This window comes from Nomascus leucogenys, chromosome 19 (assembly GCF_006542625.1).
Source record: "Nomascus leucogenys isolate Asia chromosome 19, Asia_NLE_v1, whole genome shotgun sequence".
In the NCBI taxonomy this organism is placed as follows: domain Eukaryota; kingdom Metazoa; phylum Chordata; class Mammalia; order Primates; family Hylobatidae; genus Nomascus; species Nomascus leucogenys.
In genome coordinates, this window is record NC_044399.1 from 9,508,035 (window position 1) to 9,532,064 (window position 24,030).

The 24,030-nt window shown below is 43.9% G+C and overlaps 1 protein-coding gene across 2 annotated transcripts in view; it reads left to right on the forward strand.

Moving 5' to 3' along the window:
- The window catches only part of GRHL1 (grainyhead like transcription factor 1), a 51,610-nt gene that overhangs the window by 22,597 nt on the left and 4,983 nt on the right, over positions 1–24,030 (forward strand). For both annotated transcript variants that reach the window (XM_012497517.1, XM_003272722.3), the window contains exons 9-14: positions 13,101–13,259; positions 17,655–17,706; positions 18,970–19,109; positions 20,174–20,211; positions 22,795–22,886; positions 23,232–23,317. In XM_012497517.1, the coding sequence (XP_012352971.1) occupies positions 13,101–13,259; positions 17,655–17,706; positions 18,970–19,109; positions 20,174–20,211; positions 22,795–22,886; positions 23,232–23,317 (567 nt within the window). The remainder of the gene's footprint in view (positions 1–13,100; positions 13,260–17,654; positions 17,707–18,969; positions 19,110–20,173; positions 20,212–22,794; positions 22,887–23,231; positions 23,318–24,030) is intronic.

Sequence of the window (24,030 nt, forward strand, 5' to 3'; positions counted from 1 at the left end):
TCATCCTCTGATTCACAAAAGCAAAACACTTCCTCAAAGTATTTTTTTTTTCTCTCTCTCTCATTATTGACCAATTTGACTGTTTTCTAACATCCAGGAAATTCTATGCAAGGTGATCACTCTGTTGCTACCCTGTGGAAGAACTGGCTTAGGAAATCATGTTGCAGGGAGTCAGCTTCCCGAACTATACATCCATTCATTGAGTGAATTGTTCGTTGCACTTCTCTATGCAAGCACTGCAAAGGAATAAGAAAATGACTGAAGCATAAAGCCTGACCTCAGAGGAGATTACACTCTGTATTCTGGTCCATATTGTAAGTGAGGGTAAAAACATGCTTTTAAGATTTCCAGGGAAATGGACTTTCAGCTGAGGGAATCCCCAAAGTCTTTGCTGGAGCTGCAGAATATTTTTGCAAAAGATGTTTGATTGGGTCTTATTTCTTTTTCCTTATCTTTCCCCTCATAGAGTCGCTGTTGTGAATGTAAGTGGAAAAGGGGCAGCTGGAACAGCTTAGTCTGAGGAGATGCTTTCACCTTCTAAGGCCTGTGTAGTGCAGAAGCAAGAGCTGCAGACTTGTCTTCTGCAGCCCTAAGTCACAGAGGAGTCTGAAGTCATGGACATTACCACATGTGTAAATGCACCATGAAGGGATAAACCTGTATTTATCAAATAAAAATTGTTAGGTACCTGCAGCTTCTGTAACAGAAAGATAGTCACTGGAGATAGCAATTGAAAACTAAAAGTGAATACACACAATAGAAAGCCAGGTCATAGCCTGTGAGGTGGGTTTATCTCTACCCTGGCACTTATCTTGTATATCTCAGTGTATCTCAGGCAGTCTCTAAATACTATAATCTTTTCTGAAATAATTCAGGGAATATAAATAGTCAATTTAAGTATTCAGCAAATATTTACTGTTCAGTATGTGTAAAAACCTGCTTGGCATTTTGGATTCTACCCAGATGACCTAGGAGTTCAAGTCAGCTTAAAAGAAAGATATAAACACAGGCCAGGCACAGTGGCTCTTGCCTGTAATCCCAGCACTTCGGGAGGCTGAGACGGGCGGATCACCTGAGGTCAGGAGTTCGAGACCAGCCTGACCAACGTGGTGAAACTCCATCTTCAGTAAATACAAACAAACAAAAAAAAATTAGCTGAGTGTGGTGATGCATGCCTGTAATCTCAGCTACTTGGGAGACTGAGGCAGGAAAATCACTTGAACCCGGGAGTTGGAGGTTACAGTGAGCCGAGATTGCATCATTGCACTCCAGCCTGGGCAACAAGAACAAAAACTCTGTCTCAAAAAACAAAAAAACAAAAAATAATAAACACAAATAACTTGTGGATTTGGACAACAAGTTACCTAACCTCTAAGCCTTGGTTTCCTCATCTATAAAATGGGTCCAAAATAGTACCAATTTCATAGGTGTTTTTGAGGGTCAAAGAATGGTATAAATGTAGCCCAAATACCACAGCAGCATGCAGTTTTATTTGGCTGGAGTTTAGGAAAGTGGGTCATTCGTCCAGGAAACGTATTTTTAATTGGCCAGGCACTGCCAAAATGCTCTTGGAATGGAAAGATGAGTAATCCATGACCCAAAACTCAGAACTCAGTGGGAGGATTCCACTCTAGTAAGCGTAGGGATGCAGGTGACACGAAGGAAGGGAACCTCACTTGGAATAGGAAGATTCGTCACGCTTCTCAGGTGACCCTCGGTGGGGGGTGATGGTGGGGGTTCCTAAAGGATAGTGGAAACCAGGCCGGCATGCAGAGCCCAGAATGAGCTGTGACCTTTGATGTCTTCGAGCCAGGAGCCGTGGGGACTGCAGAGGAAGGCCCTGGGGTGCCCTCGCAAGGAGCTTGTCTCCAATCCGTGGGGTCTGTGGACCAAGGGTCTTGGGGTTGGAGGTTCTTTGAGGCTGTGTAATGTTGTGACCCCAAGGGTCTTGGGGTTGGAGGTTCTTTGAGGCTGTGTAATGTGTTTTCAAGTCAGTGATGAGACTTTTTAGTCAGAAGCATATCCTGCATATGCCACCACAGCCAAATGCTGCCAGGAGACGTCAGTGCCAGGGTGTGCGCTCAGGTTCGGGGTTGAAGCCAGATAAAGGCCACATGAGGTCTTGGGGTGCTGGGTGATCGGACAGTTTGCAGTTGTTTGAATAGAGTGGCATTTCTCAGACTCAGATCTGGGTATATTTTTAGGGGTGAAACAACTTTTGCCTTTTAAAGAGGATATGTATAGTATTCACATTTGGGAAATACTGTTACAGGTGGTACAAAGTATGGCTGGAAAGGTGGATTGGAGTCACATAAATAGCTTGAATGCTAAGGAATGTTGTCTTTTTCACATAGACTGTGGTAAGCTACTGAAAATGTTTAGGAATACATGATTAAGATTCTGAAGTGACACTAATATTTGGCAATTGCCTAATATTAAGCAATCTGTCTCTTTTTCATTTAATTGCATGATTTGTAGCCATTTTATTGTTTAGGGGGTCCTCTACTAGAGGTTGGAAGAAAATGTTTAATTTCTGTAACTTTATATTAGCTCTTTTTATTGTTTGTGTTTATTTGGTGGGGGCACTGTTGTGTATTTAAAGTTTTATGAGGATTTGAAACTTGTTGAAATAAGATTTGGAGACTGTATATAGATTTTGTGTGCCCATCGTTTTTCTGTCTCTCATTACTAGTATTTAATTCAGTACTAATAGATAACAATAAACACTGGAAGAAATTTTTTTTTTTTCAGACGAAGTCTTGCTCTGTCACTCAGGCTGGAGTGCAGTGGCATGATCTCAGCTCACTGCAACCTCCACCTCCGGGGATCAAGCAATTCTCGTGCCTCAGCCTCCCAAGTAGCTGGGATTACAGGCATGCGCCACCTCACTCAGCTAACTTTTTATATTTTTGTTAGAGACGGGGTTTCACCATGTTGGCCAGGCTGGTCTCAAATTCCTGGCCTCAAGTGATCTGCCCGCCTCAGCCTCCCAAAGTGCTGGGATTAACAGGCATGAGCCACCACGTCCAGCTGGAAGAAATTTTTAAAATGAACAACATCCCTGCCTTCAAGGGACCTAGGGAATTTACTAACTGCAGTGTTACAGGGACAGGAGTTAAACAGAGGTGAATGTTAAGGTTCTCGCTCCGTCCTCCCTGTCCTTGATTCAGGTGATGACCTTGACTGAGGCGATGAGAGTATAGAGAAGTGGCCATTTCCCTAAAGAATCTCATAGTCTGCTGTATTAGTCCATTTTCATGCTGCTGATGAAGACATACCCGAGACTGGGTAATTTATAAATAAAAAGAGATTTAATGGACTCACAGTTCCATGTGGCTGGGGAGGCCTCACAATCATGGCGGAAGGCGAAAGCCACATCCTACATGGCGGCAGGCAAGAGAGAATGAGAGCCAAGCAAAAGGGGTTTCCCCTTATAAAACCGCCAGATCTCATGGGACTTATCCACTACCACGAGAACAGTATGTGGGAAATCGCCCCCATGATTCAGTTATCTCCCACAGGGTCCCTCCCTCAACACGTGGCAGTTATGGGAGCTACGATTCAAGATGAGATTTGGGTGGGGACACAGCCAAACCATATCATCTGTCCTCACAGGGAGTTTGAGGGAAGGAAAAAGCTACTTAGTCCAACTTGGTAAGTGGTAAAATGGAGCTGTACATAGAGTGAGGTGGACACAGCTGAGAGCGTGAGGGATTCCCTTTGGGCAGATGAGGGGATGGTGATGAGAAAGGGTGTATCCGTTGGTGCTGGGTCTTTATCCATAAGGGAAATGTATGTCAGTAGACGATGGGGGAAAGGGTATTTTAAAATTCAGGGGCAGAGAAAATGAAGATCCCCAAAGTTTGGAAGTGCCTGTAAAGGAGATGTGAACAAGAATGGGCATTTGGAGCTGGATTTTGGAAGGCCTTGAGAATTTGGATTCCTGCCTTCAAACTGCAGAGAACCATTGAAGGCTATTAGTGGTTTTTCCTAGCTAGGCTCTTTCATTTTCCCAAGCACTGAGATGATGCTGCCTCAATGAGCACCTGTGACATTTCACTTGGCCTTATGAACTTACTCTATTTTAGTTTGAAAATCAGGTCTTTAAAAAGGAAACCAGCCAGGCATGGTGGCTCATGCCTGTAATCCCAGCACTTTGGGAGGCTGAGGCAGGTGGATCACCTGAGGTCAGGAGTTTGAGACCAGCCTGGCCAACATGGTGAAGCCCCATCTCTACTAAAAATACAAAGATTAGCCAGGTATGGTGACAGGCACCTGTAATCCCAGCTACATGGGAGGCTGAGGCAGGAGAGTCACTTCAACCTGGGAGGCGGAGGTTGCAGTGAGCTGAGATTGCGCCATTGCACTCCAGCCTAGGCAACAAGTGGGAAACTCCCTCTCAAAAAAAAAATTCAAAAATTAGGCAGTGGTGCACGCCTGTAATCCTAGCTACTTGGGAGGCTGAGGCACGAGAATCGCTTGAACCCGGGAAGTGGAGGTTGCAGTGAGCTGAGATCGCGCCACTGCATTCCAGCCTGGGCGAGACTCTCTCTCTCAAAAAAAAAAAAACCTTATCCAAACTGTCATAAAGTTGCTTCATATATTTTTTTTTTTAACTCTAAAGACAGGGTCTCACTCTTACCCAGGCTGGAGTGCAAAGGCATGACACAGCTCACTGCAGCCTCTACCTCCTAGACTCAAGCCATACTCCCGCCTCAGCCTCCCAAGTAGCTGGGACTACAGATGCACACTACCACGCCCAGCTAATTTATTTTATTTTTTAGAGACAGGGTCTCGCTATGTTGCCCAGGGTGGTCTCAAACTCCTGGACTCAAGCAATCCTCCCACCTACAGGCGTGAGCCACTGCCTGGCCAGTGCTCAAATTTTGAAATTGTTTTATTCTATTCATTTGAGCAAACTATATTATGAAAGTCTTATGGAAATTATTTTCAGCATTATAGCAGCAATGCTACAAAACCATGTAAAATTCTACCTAAATTTCTCAGTGGAAAAAAAATTTAGATTAATATTTGGATGTTGGATTATTTTCTTGTAGTGAATGATAATACAGAATGAGTATTACTGTCATTGTGGTAATTTTTAAAGAGTAACAGCCTTTTTGCTAGTTCATGAAAAATAGCCTGATATGTATTAAACATTTTCATCTCTTAGCTCCTAACTTCACCACTTAATGTTTTTTAACTTTTAACTGATGAACTCCAAGTGCTTTGTTCATGCATTCTTTTCTGTGAATTAGGAGATTTAAAAATATTTCTATAATTTCTCTCCACAAATTAAATTCACTTGTTAAAAGTTCACGTTCCTGACTACTCTCGTTAGACTAGACAGTTAGCAAGCTTTACTGGAATTGTGTCTTGGTTTGTGGTGTCGATAAAAGCTCGAAAGGAGTGGGTGAGTTGGGGGTTTTATGGAATTGATTCTCAGTTACTTTCCCTATACCTGCTGTGAAATGAACCTCTGATGGTGATCTCTGTTTGAGCACACTGGGTTGTTTTTTTTTTTTTTTTTTTTTTTTTTGTCTTTTTCCTCCTTGTTTTCTCTTTGAGGACTAATTTGGCAGAAGCAACCAAGTGTGAACAGTGTTTATGTGGCTGCCGCAGTGCTTCCTGGAAGAATCATTATAAATTCGTTCAAGATCTGATTTCTTGTTGGTTTCTGTGCTTGTGAGCATTTAGAATAAAAGTCTGTATCAGTTAATCCTTTGATCATGTAAATAATTTTATTTTGTTTTCCTCTCATTTTCAAACTGAGGTTTGAAAACCAAAAAAAAAAAATTAAATATTTTGAAACATTCTAAGGGCATAAATTCTTGGTCAGGAATGAGGAACTGTCCTTAGAAAAATGGGCTAGACATTTAAAAAGGAATCTTGTAGAGCACCTTGGCCTGTTCAGCGGTTTTTATGTTTGTGGTTAGTTTTTTTCTCTTCCGATAATTTGGGTGGGAATATTAGTTGCTCGTCTTTTGAGATTAATGTTCTAATTATCTGAATACAAATGTTTTCTCTCAAAATAAGTGGGAAGGAAGTATGAAAACAGAAAAGATCATCTTTTGAGTTCTTAAAGTTTTATGTCAGAGATCTTCACATCTTTCTAGAGAAGGAAGATTGTAAATCATTCAGCCTACTCCGATTCTGAAATGGGGCTTTTTAAGCGTGCGTGCACTCCCGTATGTTTTATAGAGGAGGAGTTGGATGTGTCCTCATTCATCTTACTTTTTACCTCTTTCCCATCCTCTGTAAAGATAGTGGAGTGCTTTCTGTAATCACACTGATGATTTGTCTGCAGGATAAGAATGGTCCGAGCCTGGTTTTACCTGGATTTGGGTGAATAGCCCTGTGGTCTTGCTCACTCAGGGCTGCCCGTTAGGTAGAATCCATGCGAAGTGTTAAAACTGAGGAACAAAGTGTGCCCATCTTGTTGCTCCCAGTGGACCCAAGGGAGAGCTCTGGCTTGTGTTTCTACACTCGCCATATGTGTATGCCAGCAGGTTTTTAACATTAAACAAAACTGTTTAGTTGTAGACTAAAGAAGGCTGCCCTCCTGACCATAAAGCTCCCCGGAAGCTGCACTTCTCCCTCAGAACTTACCTGGTCCCCTTCATGAGTGTGCGCTGCGCTGATGGGGACAGTGTGTTTCCACAGGCGAGTGACGCATGGGCACAGCACACACTGGATGTCTTGCCAGGAAGTCGCTTATGCAGAAAGTGGAAATACTCAATTACAAACAGGGAAATACACCTCCTCCGTATTTACTCCATCGTGATGATGTAAGGATAAACTAATGTCCAAGCAACTTAGAGGATGGTTTAGATCAGTGGTCAGCAGATGACAGCTCTGAGGTGCGGGCCAGCTAGCTGCCTGCTTATATAAATCAAGTTTTATCGAAACACCACCACACGCATATCCGTGGCTGCTTTTACACTATTATTGCAGAGTTGAGTAGTTTCATATGACCTACGAATGTGAAAATAATGTCGGGCCCTTTACAGAAAAAGTCGCTTCTGATTTAGATAAGGGTATGAAAAGATATTTTATATATCTACATTGTACTTATTCTTAGCTATACTTATTTACTACCCAGTATGCATTTTCCTCCTTTTATTAAAAGCATGTGTTAAGCATATGTTATGAGCCAGACGTGAGACATAGAGATGATTAAGACAGGGTCATCTCAAGGAGGTTGCCATTTAGTGAGGAAGACATCACATCATGCTTTGTCCTGTGGTTCAGAGTTACAACTTTAGCCTTCAGCTGAACACACAAGTTCATCCACAAATGCAAATCCCTATGAAATCAAACATAACATGAGTAATAAAAATAAGCAGGAGAGTTTAATGCGTGTGTAATTGTTTTTTTCTGGTTAATATCTTCAGAATTCTTGAGTATTTGAGGATTTGCATGACCTTATTGAATAGTAGGGTTGAACAAAATGGCTTTAATCTAGATCTTTCTGTTGATTACATGAATATTCTTATTTGATAGGGCTGTGCCTCTGTAAAAATTTTGTTTAATGTTAAAAACCTGCTGGCATACATATAAATACATATAAAAATATCTTAACTCTTTAAGGAAAGGAAACCATGTGCTGGAACTTGTTTTAATAATCTCAGAGTTTTGGAGCCAAGGTAGACCTTTTGTGGATCACAGTGTATAAGCAGCTAGAAGACTAATCACATTACCGCAGTGGTTTCTATCTTGGCCGATCACTCGAATTACTCGAATATGGTAGGGAGCACCAAAAAAACAGTCCCAGCATCTAGAACCCACTCCAGGACCATGAAATCAGAATCTCTGGGGTGTGGCCAGGATATCCGACATCCGTATGTTTTAAAGTCCTGCCAGGCGATTCTAATTCAGTCAGAGTTGTGAGGCACTGTTGTACAGACAGGATTCTGAAACTTTAGTGTGCATAGAATTAGCTGGAGAGCTTGTTAACCTCCCCCTCCACTCTCCCTGAGTTTTTGGATTCGGTGAGTCTGGGGTGGGCACCAGGATCTTCATTTCCAACAAGTTCCCTCATGCTGATGCTCCTGGCATCACACTTTGAGAGCCATTGCCGTATGAGATTCTTAAGTTTTACATAAGTAGTTATTGTGATGACTTTAACTGGCAACTTACATGGTATTTTTAAACCAATACGACTTATAAAAAGTTGATAGGTAAATGTGTTACACAAAATTATTCTCACCAGTAAAAACAGTATGGATATAGGATTCATCCTTTGTCAATATAAGTATATAATCACAGAAGTCCAGAGGTGGTCACCTAGAGATCCACGAACTCACCCTACCCTTTCACAGGCAAGGACCCTTGCACTGGGTGGCAGCGCTAGTTAGGGGCCAGCTCAGATGCTTTGATGTTCAGACCTAAGCTGCTTCTGTTGGGCACGTGGCTCCCCTTGTAGACTTTGGTTGAGGGTTAAACCCAGCACGCATGTCCCCTCTATGCCAGCATGTCCCCTTGATCGTCTGTGTTCTTACCTTGGATCCTTTCCTAAGAGCAGGGGCATCGTGAGCACCGGCCCCATCTTCTCTTCGGCATCTTTGGCCCACTGCTGCGTCTCTTATGTTCCTGACCTGCAGTGCTTACATTTCACAGCTTTGTCACTTTCTCCTGGGATGTTTGTGTATTTATCTAGGCAAGGTAGCATTTTTTTTTTAATGCTGAATTAGGACCATTGTAAACTTTCCTTAATACATTTAGAAAACTGCCAAGTTTGGAAAGAATTGATTTTTTAAAATAAGAGAGAAATGTATATCAGTAGGAGACCACAAACCATCATGAATGCACAGCAGCATGGGCAAAGCTGTGCCGAAGCTCCGTGTTTGCCCCGATCCTGGGATTTGGCCCCTGCTCATTTCTTTTTTGAATAGAAACTTGAAACTGGGAAGCCAGGGGAGGTTAGGTTTTGGGTTGGATTACTGTGAAATCTTCTTATAAAGGGAATATCACTTCCTGGAATCGTGAGGGTAAAGTCGAACTTTCCCAGGCAGCTGTTTTCGAACTAGGAATTGAGCCACGTGGCCTAGAATGACAGAAAAAAATCAGATTTTCCATTTGGTTATAAATTGAAAAATATATGGTGGTTTGGTTACTTTGCTTAGTTGTTTGCATGGACTTTTTTTTTTAAACCTGAATGCATTCCACAGACTCTCCTTACCTCTGATTTGTGGGTTTAGGGATTGTACTTGAAGTGTTTAAAAAAAAAAAAATGTGGCGGGGAGCGGTGACTCACACTTGTAATCTGAGCACTTTGGGAGGCCGAGGCGGGCGGATCATGAGGTCAGGAGTTCGAGACCAGCCTGGCCAATATAGTGAAACCCTGTCTCTATTAAAAATACAAAATTAGCCAGGTGTGGTGGTGCAAGCCTATAATCCCGCCTACTCAGGAGGCTGGGGCAGGAGAATCGCTTGAACCCAGGAGGCGGAGGTTGCAGTGAGCCAAGATAGCTCCATTGCACTCCAGCCTGGGAAACGAGCGAAACTCCATCTCAAAAAAAAAAAAAAAAAAAAGAAAGAAAGAAAAAATGTAAAGTCAAAGCACATATTTTCTGTAATGCTGTTGAAATTTATATGTGCCACTTTTATATATCTAGATCTAGGTATTCTTTAAATTAAAGCTATTTGCTTATTTACTGGAAATAAGTTTAAGTGGAAAGAAAAATCATAACAGGCAGGATAAGGTACTGTGCTTGGTGTTAGAAGGGACACAGTGTAGAATTATGGACCCGGCCTGCTAAATATTTACAGTCTAGTCAGGGAGATAAACAATGCACATATCAAAAGGCAAACCATCCCAGGTAGGAGATCAAAGCCAGCTAATCGGGGAAGATGTTGGTTTGGGAGATGTATTGGGGTGTGAAGGGAAAGCCCTCCGATGAACTCCAATGCATCGCTTTCTACCTTGGGACAACTTTAAACACCATCGTGGGCTGCATCTGTGCAAGAAGGACCATGGTCCCTTTCCCTGTGTGGTGATTTGGTGAGACAGTGCCTGACATGCCCAGCACAGGTCCTGATGCCAGGCGCACGGTGTGTGGTTCCTCTGCTGTGTGGCCAGCCCCGTGCTGCCATCTGTGTGCTTGTGACCATGTGTGGGGTGGGACTTGGGCCGGCCTTACAGATGGAGACAGATGGGGAGCTGTGGAGGCAGGTCTGCCTGGGAAGCCATGAGCAGGAAGCGGACTGAGGTGAGGTGGGAATGGATGTGCAGATTGTGTTCAGGGATGGCGAGGAGACTAGCGTGGGTGGAGGGTTTGTGAAGGGACAAGATCAGAGATGACTTTTAAATCTGTTAACTTGGACAAGTCCTTCATCTTTTTAGGATGTGTTGGTCTTTTCCTGCTGAGAAACAGTGTGTAGCCTAGAGTGAGGGTAAAACCCCGATCTCAGCATGCCTTCTAGAGAGCCATCTTTGTCACCATGATCCTGACTTTCCTCTTCTCCCTCCCTTCCTTCTCTTTCTTTTTTTACTTCTTTTTTTTTTTTTTTTTTTTTTTTTTTGAGACAGAGTCTTGCTCTGTTGCCCAGGCTGGAGTGCAATGGCACGATTTCGGCTCGCTGCAAGCTCCGCCTCCCAGGTTCACACCATTCTCCTGCCTCAGCCTCCTGAGTAGCTGGGACTACAGGCGCCCGCCACCACGCCCGGCTAATTTTTTGTATTTTTAGTAGAGACAGGGTTTCACTGTGTTAGTCAGGATGGTCTCGATCTCCTTACCTCGTGATCTGCCCGCCTCGGCCTCCCAAAGTGCTGGGATTACAGGCGTGAGCCACCGCGCCTGGCCTCCCTTCCTTCTCTTTCATCTTAAAGTTCTTATAGCTGGGCCAGGCACGGTGACTCACTCCTGTAATCCCAGCACTTTGGGAAGCCAAGGCGGGCCGATCACTTGAGGTCAGGAGTTCGAGACCAGCCTGACCAAAATGGTGAAACCCCCTTCTCTACCAAAAATACAAAAATTAGTCGGGCATAGTGGTGGGTGCCTGTAATCCCAGCTACTTGGGAGGCTGAGGCAGAAGAATCTCTTGAACCCTGGAGGCGGAGGTTGCAGGGTTGCAGTGAGCCGAGATTGCACCATTGCACTCCAGCCTGGGCAACAAGAGCAGAATTCCATCTCAAAAAAAAAGTTATTATAGCTGCCCCCCAGCCCCATTATAACTTAAATTTCTCCCCATCTGCCCTAGTTCAGCCAGTGACACCCAGTGCTGCTCGTGGTGGACCCATTCTTGGTCGTTGACCCAGGGGCTAGAAGGAATCTTCCCCTGTCAGCTCACTGGGTTGGGTCTGAAATGGGCCAGTCTTAGTTTTAAAAACTGTAATTCCAATAATGTCCACTATGTGGTGCACATGCATCCGAAATAAATTCTAAAACTAGTTGAAAGGGAGCTCAAAAACATTTTAAAAATCCACAATGATAAAAAATAGTGGGGAAATGGCACATGTTTATTTGCTGTACACTAGGTTCCTCTTAAGTACAGCTTCCAGTGTCATATTCATAATGTGACCCAGCTTATTTTAACTTTTGAGAAAATGTACTGGGAGATAACTGATTTGGAGCCCAGGAGAGGAGAGAAGGGTGTGACATCTTCTGCCTTCCATTTCGAAGGTGGGGGATCCCCCTGGATGGGTTCTCGCTGGCTTAGTGCATCGCTCAGGTACATGCTAGCGGCTGGAGTGAGTGTAGCCGGTGCTAACCTACTGCACTTGGAAGTCATCTTTAAATATTGTTCTTGTGGGCTGGGTGTGGTAGCTCCTGCCTGTAATCCCAGCACTTTGGGAGGCCAAGATGGTAGGATCGCTTGAGCTCAGGAGTTCGAGACCAGCCTGGGCAACATAGTGGGACTCTGTCTCTAAAAAAAAAAAAAATACAAAACTTACCTGGGCATGGTGGTACACACCTGTGATCCCAGCTAGTTGGGAGGCTGAGGTGGGAGCATGGCTTGAGCCCAGAAGGCAGAGGTTGCAGTGAGCTGAGATCACACCACCACACTCCAGCCTGGGCGACAGAGCCAGACTGTCTCAAAAAAAAAAAAAAAAAAAAATTGCTCCTGTGGGAAGTGGTGGCTTGGGCACTGATAGGAAAGCAGACTTTTGAAACTGTGGGTTGAGAAGCTCAAAGTCTGGTTTAGACAGTTTCTCTGAAGTAATTTCATGATTGAATGGTAGAACTGTTGCTTAAGGAATTGGATTCTTCTTTTCTCTCATGGAAATAGAGCCACCAGCATAACAGCTTCCCGGGTTATTCTAGGGAGTTTTGACCACATCTGTGTGGAACTTCTTGAATGAGGAACACATTCCTGAGTGTTTAGTGATCGTTAAGTTCTCAGCCTATTAACAGACTTTACCACTTTTGTCTTAGGTTTAATCTGGGCATGTAAAGAATCCAGTTATGTTTAAATAAAAGACCCTTGCACTGATATTTCCATACCTAGAAAGGAGTATGGAAATAATTGTAAATTACAAATCATTCCTTGAAGACTGGGCCCAATGTGATTTGATAACCAAAAGATTAATAAGAACAAACTGGAAAGAAATGAGGACTGTTTAGTCTGGATGGGCAAAGATTGAGAGAGAACTTTATTGGAATCTTATAAAAATTGTGGATTAGAGGAACACTGATGTCATAAGTTCTAGAATATGAGGACACAGAGTACTACAGGTTATCCTAAGAGGTGGTGTCAACGCAAATATAGATGGATTCCCAGGAAGTTTTTACTAAGTTACAGGACAGCTGCAGAGGGAACTATGCTATTGGTAATTTGGAAAATGACATCAGGAAAGCTAACCAGCCTCTTCCCCTGTCCTAGCTGATATTAAATAGGGATTCTGGAAGGGAACATGAGCAGAGGTTCAGAGCTGCCGACTCTTCCTCCTCATTAAGGTCTGCTATTTCTATGACCAAAAGCAGTTTTAAAATAAACCCCTGATTACCTCTTTCTAAAAACCCTTTTTTAAAAAATGAGAAGCTGAGCTTCTCGTTTAAAATAGACTTGAGTAATTTCAGTGATGTTAGTATTTTCATGAGCTGTGCTAGGTTTGACTTGGTGCCTGTTGCTTATGGAACCTTCTCTTCCCTTTGCAGGTTTTCATCTCTGTGAATTGCTTAAGCACAGATTTCTCTTCCCAGAAGGGAGTGAAGGGGTTGCCTCTTAACATTCAAATTGATACCTATAGTTACAACAACCGCAGCAACAAGCCTGTGCACCGGGCCTACTGCCAGATCAAGGTCTTCTGTGACAAGGTAAGGTCGTCAGGGATGCTTGGAACAAGTGTTTGAGACATACTCATGGAAGAAAACCAGGGGCTCTTTAATATTTAATGTCAAAATGAGAATATAGCTGTTAATATAGAATAACTTTTAAAATTATTTTTATTTATTTATATATTTATTTTTGAGACAGAGTCTCGCTCTGTCGCCCAGACTGGAGTGAAGTGGTGCAATCTCGGCTCACTGCAACCTCTGCCTCCTGGGTTCAAGCAATTCTCGTGCCTCAGCCTCCCCAGTAGTTGGGATTACGGGTGCTCACCACCATACCCGGCTAGTTTTTTGTATTTTTAGTAGAGACGGGGTTTCGCCATGTTGCCCAGGCTGGTCTCCAACTCCTGAGCTCAGGTAATCTGCCCACCTTGGCCTCCCAGAGTGCTAGGATTACAGGTGTGAGCCACCGCGCCCAGCCTTTATCAGAGATGAGGTCTCACTCTGTCATCCAGGCTGGAATTGAGTGGTGCAATCACTGCTCACTGTAGCCTCAACCTCCTGGGCTCAAGCGATCCCCCGAACTCAGTCTCCTGAGTAGCTGGGACTACAGGCACATCCCATCACACCTAGCTAATTTTTTAATTTTTTTGTGGAGATGGGGTCCTGCCATGTTGCCCAGGCTGGTCTTGAACTCCTGGCCTCAAGTGATCCTCCCTTCCTGGCTTCCCAAAATGTAAAACAGCTTTTTTTTTTTTTTTTGAGACAGAGTCTGGCGCTGTCACCCATGCTGGAGTGCAGTGGCGCAGTCTCCGCTCACTGCAGCCTCTGCCTCCCGGGTTCAAACGATTCTTGTGCCTCAGCCTCTCCAGTAGCTGGGATTACAGATGCACACCCACCATGCCTGGCTAATTTTTATATAGAGACAGGGTTTCGCCAGGTTGGTCAGGCTGGTCTTGAATTGCTGGCCTCATGTGATCCGCCCACCTTGGCTTCTCAAAGTGCTGGGATTACAGGTGTGAGCCACCATGCCTGGCCTAAAATAGCTTTTAAGTATTGTTTTGGTCTTGCAAAGACACATTATATAGAGATTTTTAAAATTACGTTTTAACTGAAAGATTAGAAGGGTTGATAAGTACGTTTTGTTGGGCATGTCTGGTAAGTAAAGGAGGTGCACACAGGACCCTCTGAGCCCAGCTGCTGGAAGTGTAGGCAGTCACCCCTGCACCGGGGCTCTTCTTTAGCTGTCTCTGTCCGTGTAGCTGAATCACAAAGGGCTGTGCCTTCACAGCCCTCTTCCCCAAAGGCCCTTCAGTAAGCATGGGGAAGGAGAAGTGCAGATTCTTCTCTACAGCCACAGGGAGGCAAGAAGAGAAAGTGCAGGGCCCAGAGGGATCTCTGCATGACCTGTTTTCCCTGGTGTGGCTCTTTTTTATCTGGAGAAGAGAGGCTTACTTTTGCCCAGTGCAGAGCCAGGGGCTGAGCTGGATTCGATGCAGGGAGAGTCTGGAAGGTGCGTCGAGTCTTGAGGGGAAGGTTTGTGCTGGCTCGGAACTGGGGAGCAACCGTGGATGAGTGGATGGTCCATTGAACTAAGGCAGCAAGATCTTGAGTTTTTCCTTCTCAAAAATATTGGACCTATTTTTGGCAGGGAACGGGGGCAGTTCTTTTCATCCTGTTAGGGGAGCTTGTCTTTTATTGAGATTTTTAGAAGGGGCTTTGCTGTCAGAGGCCTGGTCTGTCACCCTGGCTTTTGCATCAGGTACACAAAGCGCAGTGGCTGAGCACAGTGAATAAGCCTGAGGCCTTTTTCGGATTTTTTGGATGGTGTTTACTCTTTGTGTGGCATTTTGGTGATTTTCACCTTCCTGGGTGCTCGACATTTTTGTATTATTGTGAATCTCCTTGGATTTTGTCCTGAAATCTGGTTAAGTTGCTTGGAAACCATTTGCTCGTTAAGATCTTATGTCTGTGATTTGATAGGCGGGTCTGGAGCTGTGCTCAATGTCGGGCTAATCATTCTGTGCTCCTGGGCAGGATTTTTCGGAATATTCTACCAAGTGCCCTGCTCATTACAAGTTTTTCCAGTCATATTATTTCCTTGTAATAATCCTCATGACAGGGATTTCCAGTCCACCCCATATGGTGGGAACAGGTACTGTTCCTGGCTCTATGTGAGTTTCAGGCACTGTTTCTCTGATCTTTTCGGATGTCAGTTCCCAACCCTGACCCCCAGGCTTGGGCAGCTTCCTGGTACCTGTGTACCTGTTGGTACCCGGCCACGTACTGCAGTGGGGCTCACTGAAGATCTCGGAGCTCTTTCCTCTTTGGTACTTTGTCCTGCTGCCTTGGTCTCTGTGGACTTTCAGCTCTGCTCAACCCTGGGCACCTGGATTGAGAATACACGAGAATTCCCATGCCATGGCCTGGGAACTCTGAAGGCAGCAGCCAGCATGGTTTTAGGACTTGCCACGGGTTCCTGTCTCCCAGGGATCACTGTCCTTTAGTTGCCTGCTGGTCAGGGCCTTCTCATTCTTGTTTCATGCATTTCATCTGGTTTTTGTTGTTGTTTCAGGGTGGAGGGTAAATCTGATCTGTGTTACTCCATGTTATGTAGAAGCAGAAATGCCTTATTCTTCATAGATACACAGATAAATAAGGAGCGACAGTCCTATTTTATAACAGGACTGCACCCTCCATCTTTTGAAGGAGGGTGGTGTTTATCATCAGAATGAAGTTATGGTTAGACTTGTTAGAAGGGACAGAGACACCCAGACCAACTTCATACAATAATGGCTAGGAGATTGGGGATGTTTACCTGTTTTTCTGTGTCAAGGAGGGACTGTTGTGTCAATGTGACATAGCAATTTTTATAAGCAGGTTGTATATTTACTATGTTGGTATGCTACCACCTTCTAGAAAAGGCAGAAGGTGGTTTTGTATTCTGTTTTTAAAATGTGGTCCTTATTATATAATAATGCTAAGATCAGTGGGATTTTTATTGCCTCTTTTTGCTATCAGCAAATTGATTTAACAGAAAAATAAGCTACCAGTTCATCCTTAACTGGAGCACTATGTAAAGAAATCTGTACCATCCAGAAATTAATTCCAGTAAGTCAAGCAAAATGATTAAATGTAATGTTTTTAAATATGCTTCATTGCCTGATTTTGGGTTGTGTTTGTTACTAATGTGGTTCTTTTGAACATTGTTGTTGTGGGTTCAGCTGCATGGTACTATCAGTCTTTGCGCAGTTGATACACAGAGTACATGAGTGTCTTTTTCTAGGACTCTGAGTATACTTTTTCTCTTTTTTCTTTGAGGGAGTCTCACTCTGTCACCCAGACTGGAGTACAGTGGTGCGATCCCGGCTCACTGCAATCTCCGCCTCCCGGGTTCAACTGATTCTCCTGCCTCAGCCTCCCGAGTAGCTGGGATTACAGGCATGCATCAACACGCCTGGCTAAATTTTTTGTATTTTTAGTGGAGACAGGGTTTCCCATGTTGGCCAGGCTGGTCGTGAACTCCTGGCCTCAAGTGATCCACCCACCTCGGCCTCCCAAAGTGCTGAGATTACAAGCGTGAGCCATCCCGCCCAGCCCACTTTTTCTCTTTTAAGTAATGATGCAGATTTCTAGTTCCATCTTCACTTTGTGAATTCTGCTTGGTCAGATCTGCCACATGGTTGATGCCAGGCCCTTGGACTGAATCACAGCCTTCATGATAACCTTGGCCATATAGGAGAGTATACTCAAGAGTAGGGCCAACTTGGGTTTTTTCTTTCATTTCCTTTTCTTACTGGACAAAGGGAAAATACCCTTGTGTCTTTGCAGGCATGTGGTATACTCACAGATTTTCTCAGCTTTCATTTAACACAACCACATCCACTATAAGGAGAAATTTTGCTTTTTTTGAGACAGTGTTTCGCTTTGTCACCCAGGCTGGAGTGCAGTGGTGTGATCTCAGCTCACTGCAACCTCCACCTCTCAGGGGTGCAACCAATTCTCCTGCCTCAGCCACCCAAGTAGCTGGGACTACAGGCGCCCGAGTCCACGCCTGGCTAATTTTTGTATTTTTAGTAGAGGCGGGGTTTCACCATGTTGGCCAGGCTGGTCTCAAACTCCTGACCTCAAATGATCCACCCACCTCGGCCTCCCAAAGTGCTGAGATTACAGGCATGAGCTACCGCTCCCGGCCGGAATTTTGCTTTATTTGTTTTTCAAATAAATGTTGTTCCCTGTGATTTCATAGAATTAAAAATAATTTTAAGACTAATCTTTTTAGAAGAAACTACTACGATAAGCCTCATGAATATAGTAAATAATGGAGTTCCTGTCCAGAGAAGGGAGAAAGGCTTCTTCCTCCATTGGTCAGGATAAGAGTTAAATATTTTAAAGAAGATCAGAAAACAGAATCATATCTTGTCTTCTCTTAACCTACAGGGAGCTGAGCGGAAAATCAGGGATGAAGAACGAAAGCAAAGCAAAAGAAAAGGCAAGTGTCCTGACCCCAGCTCCCAGTTGAATGCCTGTAAGTAGAAATGGTCCCAGCAAGCTTCAGACCTTTTCCATTGAGAATGGTGGCTGGAGTTTGCACGCAGAAGACAGTGGGTGTTCTTCCTGTTCTGCAGTGTGGCACTGCCTCTTCCTCAGATCAGCAGCAGATGCCAGCTCAGCGGGGGGGTTTTCCTGAGGACTACAGGATAGATCCCTGGGTTTTCCCGACCTCAGCGTTTTTGGCTCTCAGTTCTAGTTCAGACTCCTGTTTCCAGTCTTGAAAAATGACAACACGTTCTGCATGAATCACTGTTAGAATTGGGACTTGTCTGGATTTTTTAAAGTAATAATAATGGTCTTGAGAATTCAAGATGTCTTAACTCCAAGTAGAATCATATTTTGTATCTAAAGTATAGTATTTTAATATTTGCAGAATCTATAGGGCTTCTGTTTGGACATTTCACCAGGAAAGCTTTGTTTTCTTTTTTTTTTTTTAACGGTGACCAGTATTCATATTCACAAAATCTTGTATCTAAAATGAAGAAAGTGCTGCTCCGTGCCTGTAGGGTTCCATCTCTAGTACCTGGGCTTCTGGCATGCTCTTTCGAATGGTCTGTCTGGCGCAGCAGACATTTGCCCTGCAACACCTTAGTCAGGATTCTCCTACTGGTATCAAAGTGCAAACTCCCAGTCCAGTGACACTTCAGAGAGCAGCTGACTAACTAGGAGACCTCATTACTGAGTACTTCAGGGCCGGATCATTGGGGAAGATGGAGTCTCTAACTTACTAAATTAAAATTGGATGGGCATGCTTACACTTCACCTCATTGTCAAGTTTCTTGATATGTTCTGAAGTCAATGGGTCCATGAGTGTTGGAATGTAAATTATTTAATGAGGACAGCTGAGATGAAATTTCTTCCAAATTATGTCTACACAATTATAAATTGTAGCCTTTCCAATGAAAACTAAATACGCTGTGCCTCTGTCACACATCTTCTGTGGATATGTGTCTGTGTGTGTTTGAAGATACCTTTTCCCTTTTGATTTGATAAGACATTCAGTTGATTTTAGTGGAAATACACACAACAAATTCCTTTACATAAACTGGGATTCTTCGGCAGGCAGCGTGCCCTGTTGGATCTTACAGAGTGCTACACTTGGAGCGTCTTACGCAGAGGCGAGCGCTCTGTGGCCTGCATCTAGTCTGTATGTAATCCTTTGACCTTGGCTTCCTCTTTTTTAATTTTTTTTTTTTTTCAGTTTCTGATGTTAAAGTGCCACTGCTTCCCTCTCACAAGCGAATGGATATCACTGTTTTCAAACCCTTCATTGATCTCGATACTCAGCCTGTCCTCTTCATTCCTGACGTGCACTTTGCCAACTTGCAGCGGGGCACTCATGTAGGTAACCAGGATCCCAGGGGAGGTTACCAGGAAGGAAGGCATGGCAAAAGGAAATTCTTTGGCATTATTCATGGGAAATGGAAGCCAAAATTGAATGAGGTTTGACCAGTTAGTCAGCTCTTTGGAATATTCTGCTGGGGTGACATGATGCCTGTGCAATAAAAATGGTAAGCATCGTTGATTTGAAGGTGCAGTGCAGCCTGTCAGCTTTATTCTGTTTGTATTCATTCATTCATTCATTCGTTCATTCTTCATACCTACATATCCTAGCTCATTTAAAAGATTCTAGAATAGTAGCATAATTTGGAGTTTCAGCCTGTGATCTTTTTAAATTTAACTTGGGGGAATACCTAGGTTAAGCAGCTCTCATAACATAAGAACATCCGAAGGCTTTTCTCACGGTTGCAGTTACTGAGCCGTCCTTGCCACGTGTAGTTACCAATAGCCATGTCTTAGCAACTAAAGCTAAATTTTAAAAAACAGCCATGGCCTGTTTTGTGGCAAAGGCTTACAAGAGATAGGAACTTCAGTAGAATGAAGCATGGTTTTATGCTGAGTGCAAATAAATATCAAAAAGACAGTCTTTCATGCACTTTGTAGACAGATTTATAAGGACTAAAGATTTGTCAGAGTTCTTGGGGCCGTGGCCAGTACGTTTAGTTTCTAATGGGAAGCTGGAGGTGAGCAGGGGTTAGCACACTGTTTTTGTGAAGGGCTAGGCAGTAAAGGTTTTCGGCTTTTGGGACCCCATGGTCTCCACAGTGCTGCTCAGCCCTGCCGCACTAGTGCACACATGGCCATAAGCAGCATGTGAATGAATGAGCATGGCTTTGTTTCAGTAAAGACTTTATTTACATAAACTAGCTTTAGACCAGATTTGGCCCAACCATTGAGTTAGAGGAGTTCAAGACATCTGTAAGAATCTGTTATTGAAAAATAAGGTTAAAGGATTTTGTATTAGATTGGTCAAATTCAAAATTATTTCCATTTTAGGAATAATTCATTTATGGTCAAACATTTTGAGCATACATTTGAAAAGCAATCTATTCCTTTGGTCTTAGGTCCTTCCCATTGCCTCTGAAGAATTGGAAGGTGAAGGGTAAGATTTATGTTTTGTTTTGTTTTTTTTAAATAATGGAAACAATCTCAAACTTGCAGAAAAACTGCAAGTACAGTACAAAGAACTCATTTTTCCCTGAGCCATCGAGGATAAGTTGCCAACCTGATGGCCCATCACTCCTGAATATCATGGTATATATTTCCTACCAACAAGGACATCCTCCTGTGTCACAGTCAAGATTAGAATATCAACATTGCTACATTAGCACCAATAATGTCCTTTATAGCAAAAAAGGATGCAGTTCAGGATCACACATTGTAGTTGGTTGCCATGTTTGTTAATCTTCTTCAGTCTAGAACTAAGCCACTCCTTAACTTTTCTGACCAAACATTTTTGAAGATTACAACCAGCTGTTTTGTAGACTCTTCTCAGTTTGCATGTGTCTGCTGCTCTCTCATGGTTAGATTCCAGGCCTGGTAGGGATGTCACAGAGGCCAGGCTGGGTTCTCCGTGTGTCCTAGCAGATGGCGCTTGATGTCAGTTTATCTGTTACTAATGGTGTTCTTTGGTCACTTGATTAAGCTGGTATCTGCCAGCTTCTCCACTGCAAAGTGGCTCCTTTTATAGTAAGTGTTGTCTGGGGAGGTGCATTGTAGCTTTGTAAATATCTCATTCCCCATCAAACTTTGAGTTTACTCATTCATTTATTGCTATCAGTATGAACTCATAGTTTCCTGTTTTATTCAATAAGTTGTGATTCATTAGTCATTTACTTTGATGCTCAGGTTGTCCCAGAATTGGGCTCTGCCTTCCTGTGCCGGGCAGCCCCCTACTCACGCTGCCTAGTGGAGGGGGCTGACACTACCCCTCTTTGGGCCATCAGAACCTTCTTGATGGCTCTGGGACTTTTTCAACAAGGCAAAGATTCTTTTTGTTTTTATTTCATTTTACTTTTAGAGACAGGGTCTTGCTCTGAGGCCCATGTAGGAGTGCAGGGGTGCAATCACAGCTCACTGCAGCCTTGAACTTCTGGGCTCAAGTCGTCCTCCTGCCTCAGACTCCCGAGTAGGTGGGACTACAGGCACATGCCACCATACCCATCTAATTATTATTATTATTATTGTAGAGATCCTGGTCTCAGGCAGTCCTCCCGCCTCAGCCTCCCTCTTTCTGTTATCTACCCTCAGAAAGGTGCATCCTGATGGAGAGAGCCAAGATTTCCATGGGAAGTTCATTCCTCAGCATCCCTCTTCCCTCATCCTCCATCCATTCCCAGGGCTTAAACCATCATACTGGGGACATTCATGCCCCACATGTTACCCATTGTGCCTCTCTTTGAAGGCGAGGCCTGCACTGCCCCTTTGATTCTTAGTGTTTCAGGCTTGAGTCTTGCAGGCACTTTCACTAGACGGCTGCTGTGTGCTAGGAACTGAAATGGCAGAGTCTCGGAGGCTCAGCCCCTGCTCCTGAAGTGGCCATTCTGCTCCAAATCCAGCACTCCCTCCCTTCACTTTCAGTTATTTACCTCTTCTCTTGCTCACCGTGACACCACCTGCTGGACCCTCCATGCCAGGTGCCCCTGGTAGCCAGGCATTCGATCTGAGTTTTTCTTTCCTCAGACTCTCCTTCGTCTGTTCTCACCTTTTGGCTTCCAGGACACCACCATATTTTAAAGCCGTGGAATCCTGTGCTCGGATTATACCAGCCTCCTTCCCCTGTTTTTTCTGCTTGAAGGTCCTCGGGTCCCCTCCAGTCTTGACCACACACTTTGGGTACCACACTCAGTCTCACAGAACTTTCAAATATTCCCTCTTCTCTGCCATGTAAAATTTAATTCCTTAGAGCTGAACGAGCAGGACATTCACGGTAGAGCCGGCTTCCCGAAATTTCTAGATATGGCTTCCTGTGGGCCATTCTGTTTGAGCCAGGCTAGCCCTGCGTTTTCCTGCTCACACTTCCTCAGTGTTTTGAAACATCATCTCCTTTGTCACTGCCTGTACAAGGTTATCTCAGATCCTACCTCCTCCATAGAGTGTTTCCTGAAAAGAAGCACCCGACAGCCAGGCGTGGTGGCTCACGCCTATAATTCCAGCACTTTGGGAGGCCAAGGTAGGAAGATCGCTTGAGCCCAGGAATTTGAGAACATCCTGGGCAACATAGGGAGAACCCATCTCTACAAAAATAAAAAAATTAGTTGGGCATGGTGGTGTGCACCACTTGGGAGGCTGAGGTGGAAGGATTGCTTGGGCCTGGGTGGTTGAGGCTGCAGTGAGCCGTGATCCATGATTGCACCACTGCACTCCAGCCTGAGCAACAGAATGAGACCCTGTCTCACAAAAAAAAAACCCAAAGCGCCTCATCTTCAAGAAGGCAGCTTTATCTAATGAGAATGCAGATACCTGCAGGGAACCTGAGTGTGGTCCCATGTCTGCCTGTAAATATCCATGAGCCCTGGAGTCAGGATCTTCCTTCAGCCTGATTTTTCATCCACAAATAAGGAATCTGGACCAGATAAAGAATGAAAGTCATTTTAAATCGAGTTCCATGATAGGCTCTAAAACACCTTATGTTGATGCAGCTGGTTAAGTTGAATCACTAACGGCATATTTTGGATCACTGCAGCTCTGTCTTGAAAAGGGGGCCGTATGGCACAGAAGATGACTTTGCTGTCCCTCCTTCTACCAAGCTGGCCCGGATAGAAGAACCAAAGAGAGGTGTGTTGGTTTCCATTTCTTAGTGGGAGTTTTAAATCAGAAGTGAGTTCAGAATCTATCAAAAGCATAAATGGTTCAAGCACATTTTTTCCAGTTTCACTTGCTTGGGAATTCTTCCATCAGACTGACATCTAGCTTGAGCTAGGACTTAGAGCAAAGTTCAGAGAAGCCGAAACCTGTGTTCCTTAAGACAGAATTGATATTGGCCGATGCTTGTCATCCTTGATGTGAATGTGGTTTTTATTTTAGCTGGTACCATGGTCTGTTTTCCTCTTTTGCTCATGTGAACTGTATCCTTTTTTTTCTTTCTTTTCCCATCCTTATTACTGGTTGGGGATTGATTAGTGCTGCTCTACGTTCGAAAGGAGTCAGAAGAAGTCTTTGATGCCCTGATGCTCAAAACCCCATCTTTGAAGGGCTTGATGGAAGCTGTAAGTAGGATCAACTCTGTAATCCCCTGTACAAAATGAAAGGACAAGTACATAGGATTTCATTGAAACACTTTATCAGTTGATCCAAATCATTCGTCAGACCTTCTAGAATCCCTGACACCTTTCTCGAGTCGTCATGCGTCCCACATTTTATCCTCACCCAGGGGTCTTAACTCACATAGTCACTCAGTCATACCTGTTCCACTGAAGTGAATGCATCTGTGATGGCCTATGAAATAGTTTAATTTTTATATACGTGGTTAAAGGGAGATTGCCATTTAGCAAACCACTTAGAAGCTAACAAAATTGATTTTTAATCAAGTACCATCTTAAAAACTTCATACATAAAAACAGTGGCTCCTCAGTCTACCTTTAAAACTCCCAATCCTAGGAAATTACCGAACTTGTATCAAGACCTCACTACAGCCTATTGCAGAGAAAGCAGACATGTAACCAGTGATGGCCGTAAGTCCGTCTTACAAGGATCTCAGCATGAGGCTGGAATAAACTGACCCCATGCTCCCTGTGGGGATATCAGTAAGAGAGGAAACATGGAAGGCTGCTGTGTTAATTTCCCGATCCAGCTGTGCCCTGGAAAAACGCATGTCATCAGCACTGAGTGCAGATATTGACCAGCCTGTCTCCTAGAGACCATAGAGACCTTTAAGCTCAAAGTGTGTCCATAATTGGGCCAAAAGCATCTACCCCAGCTC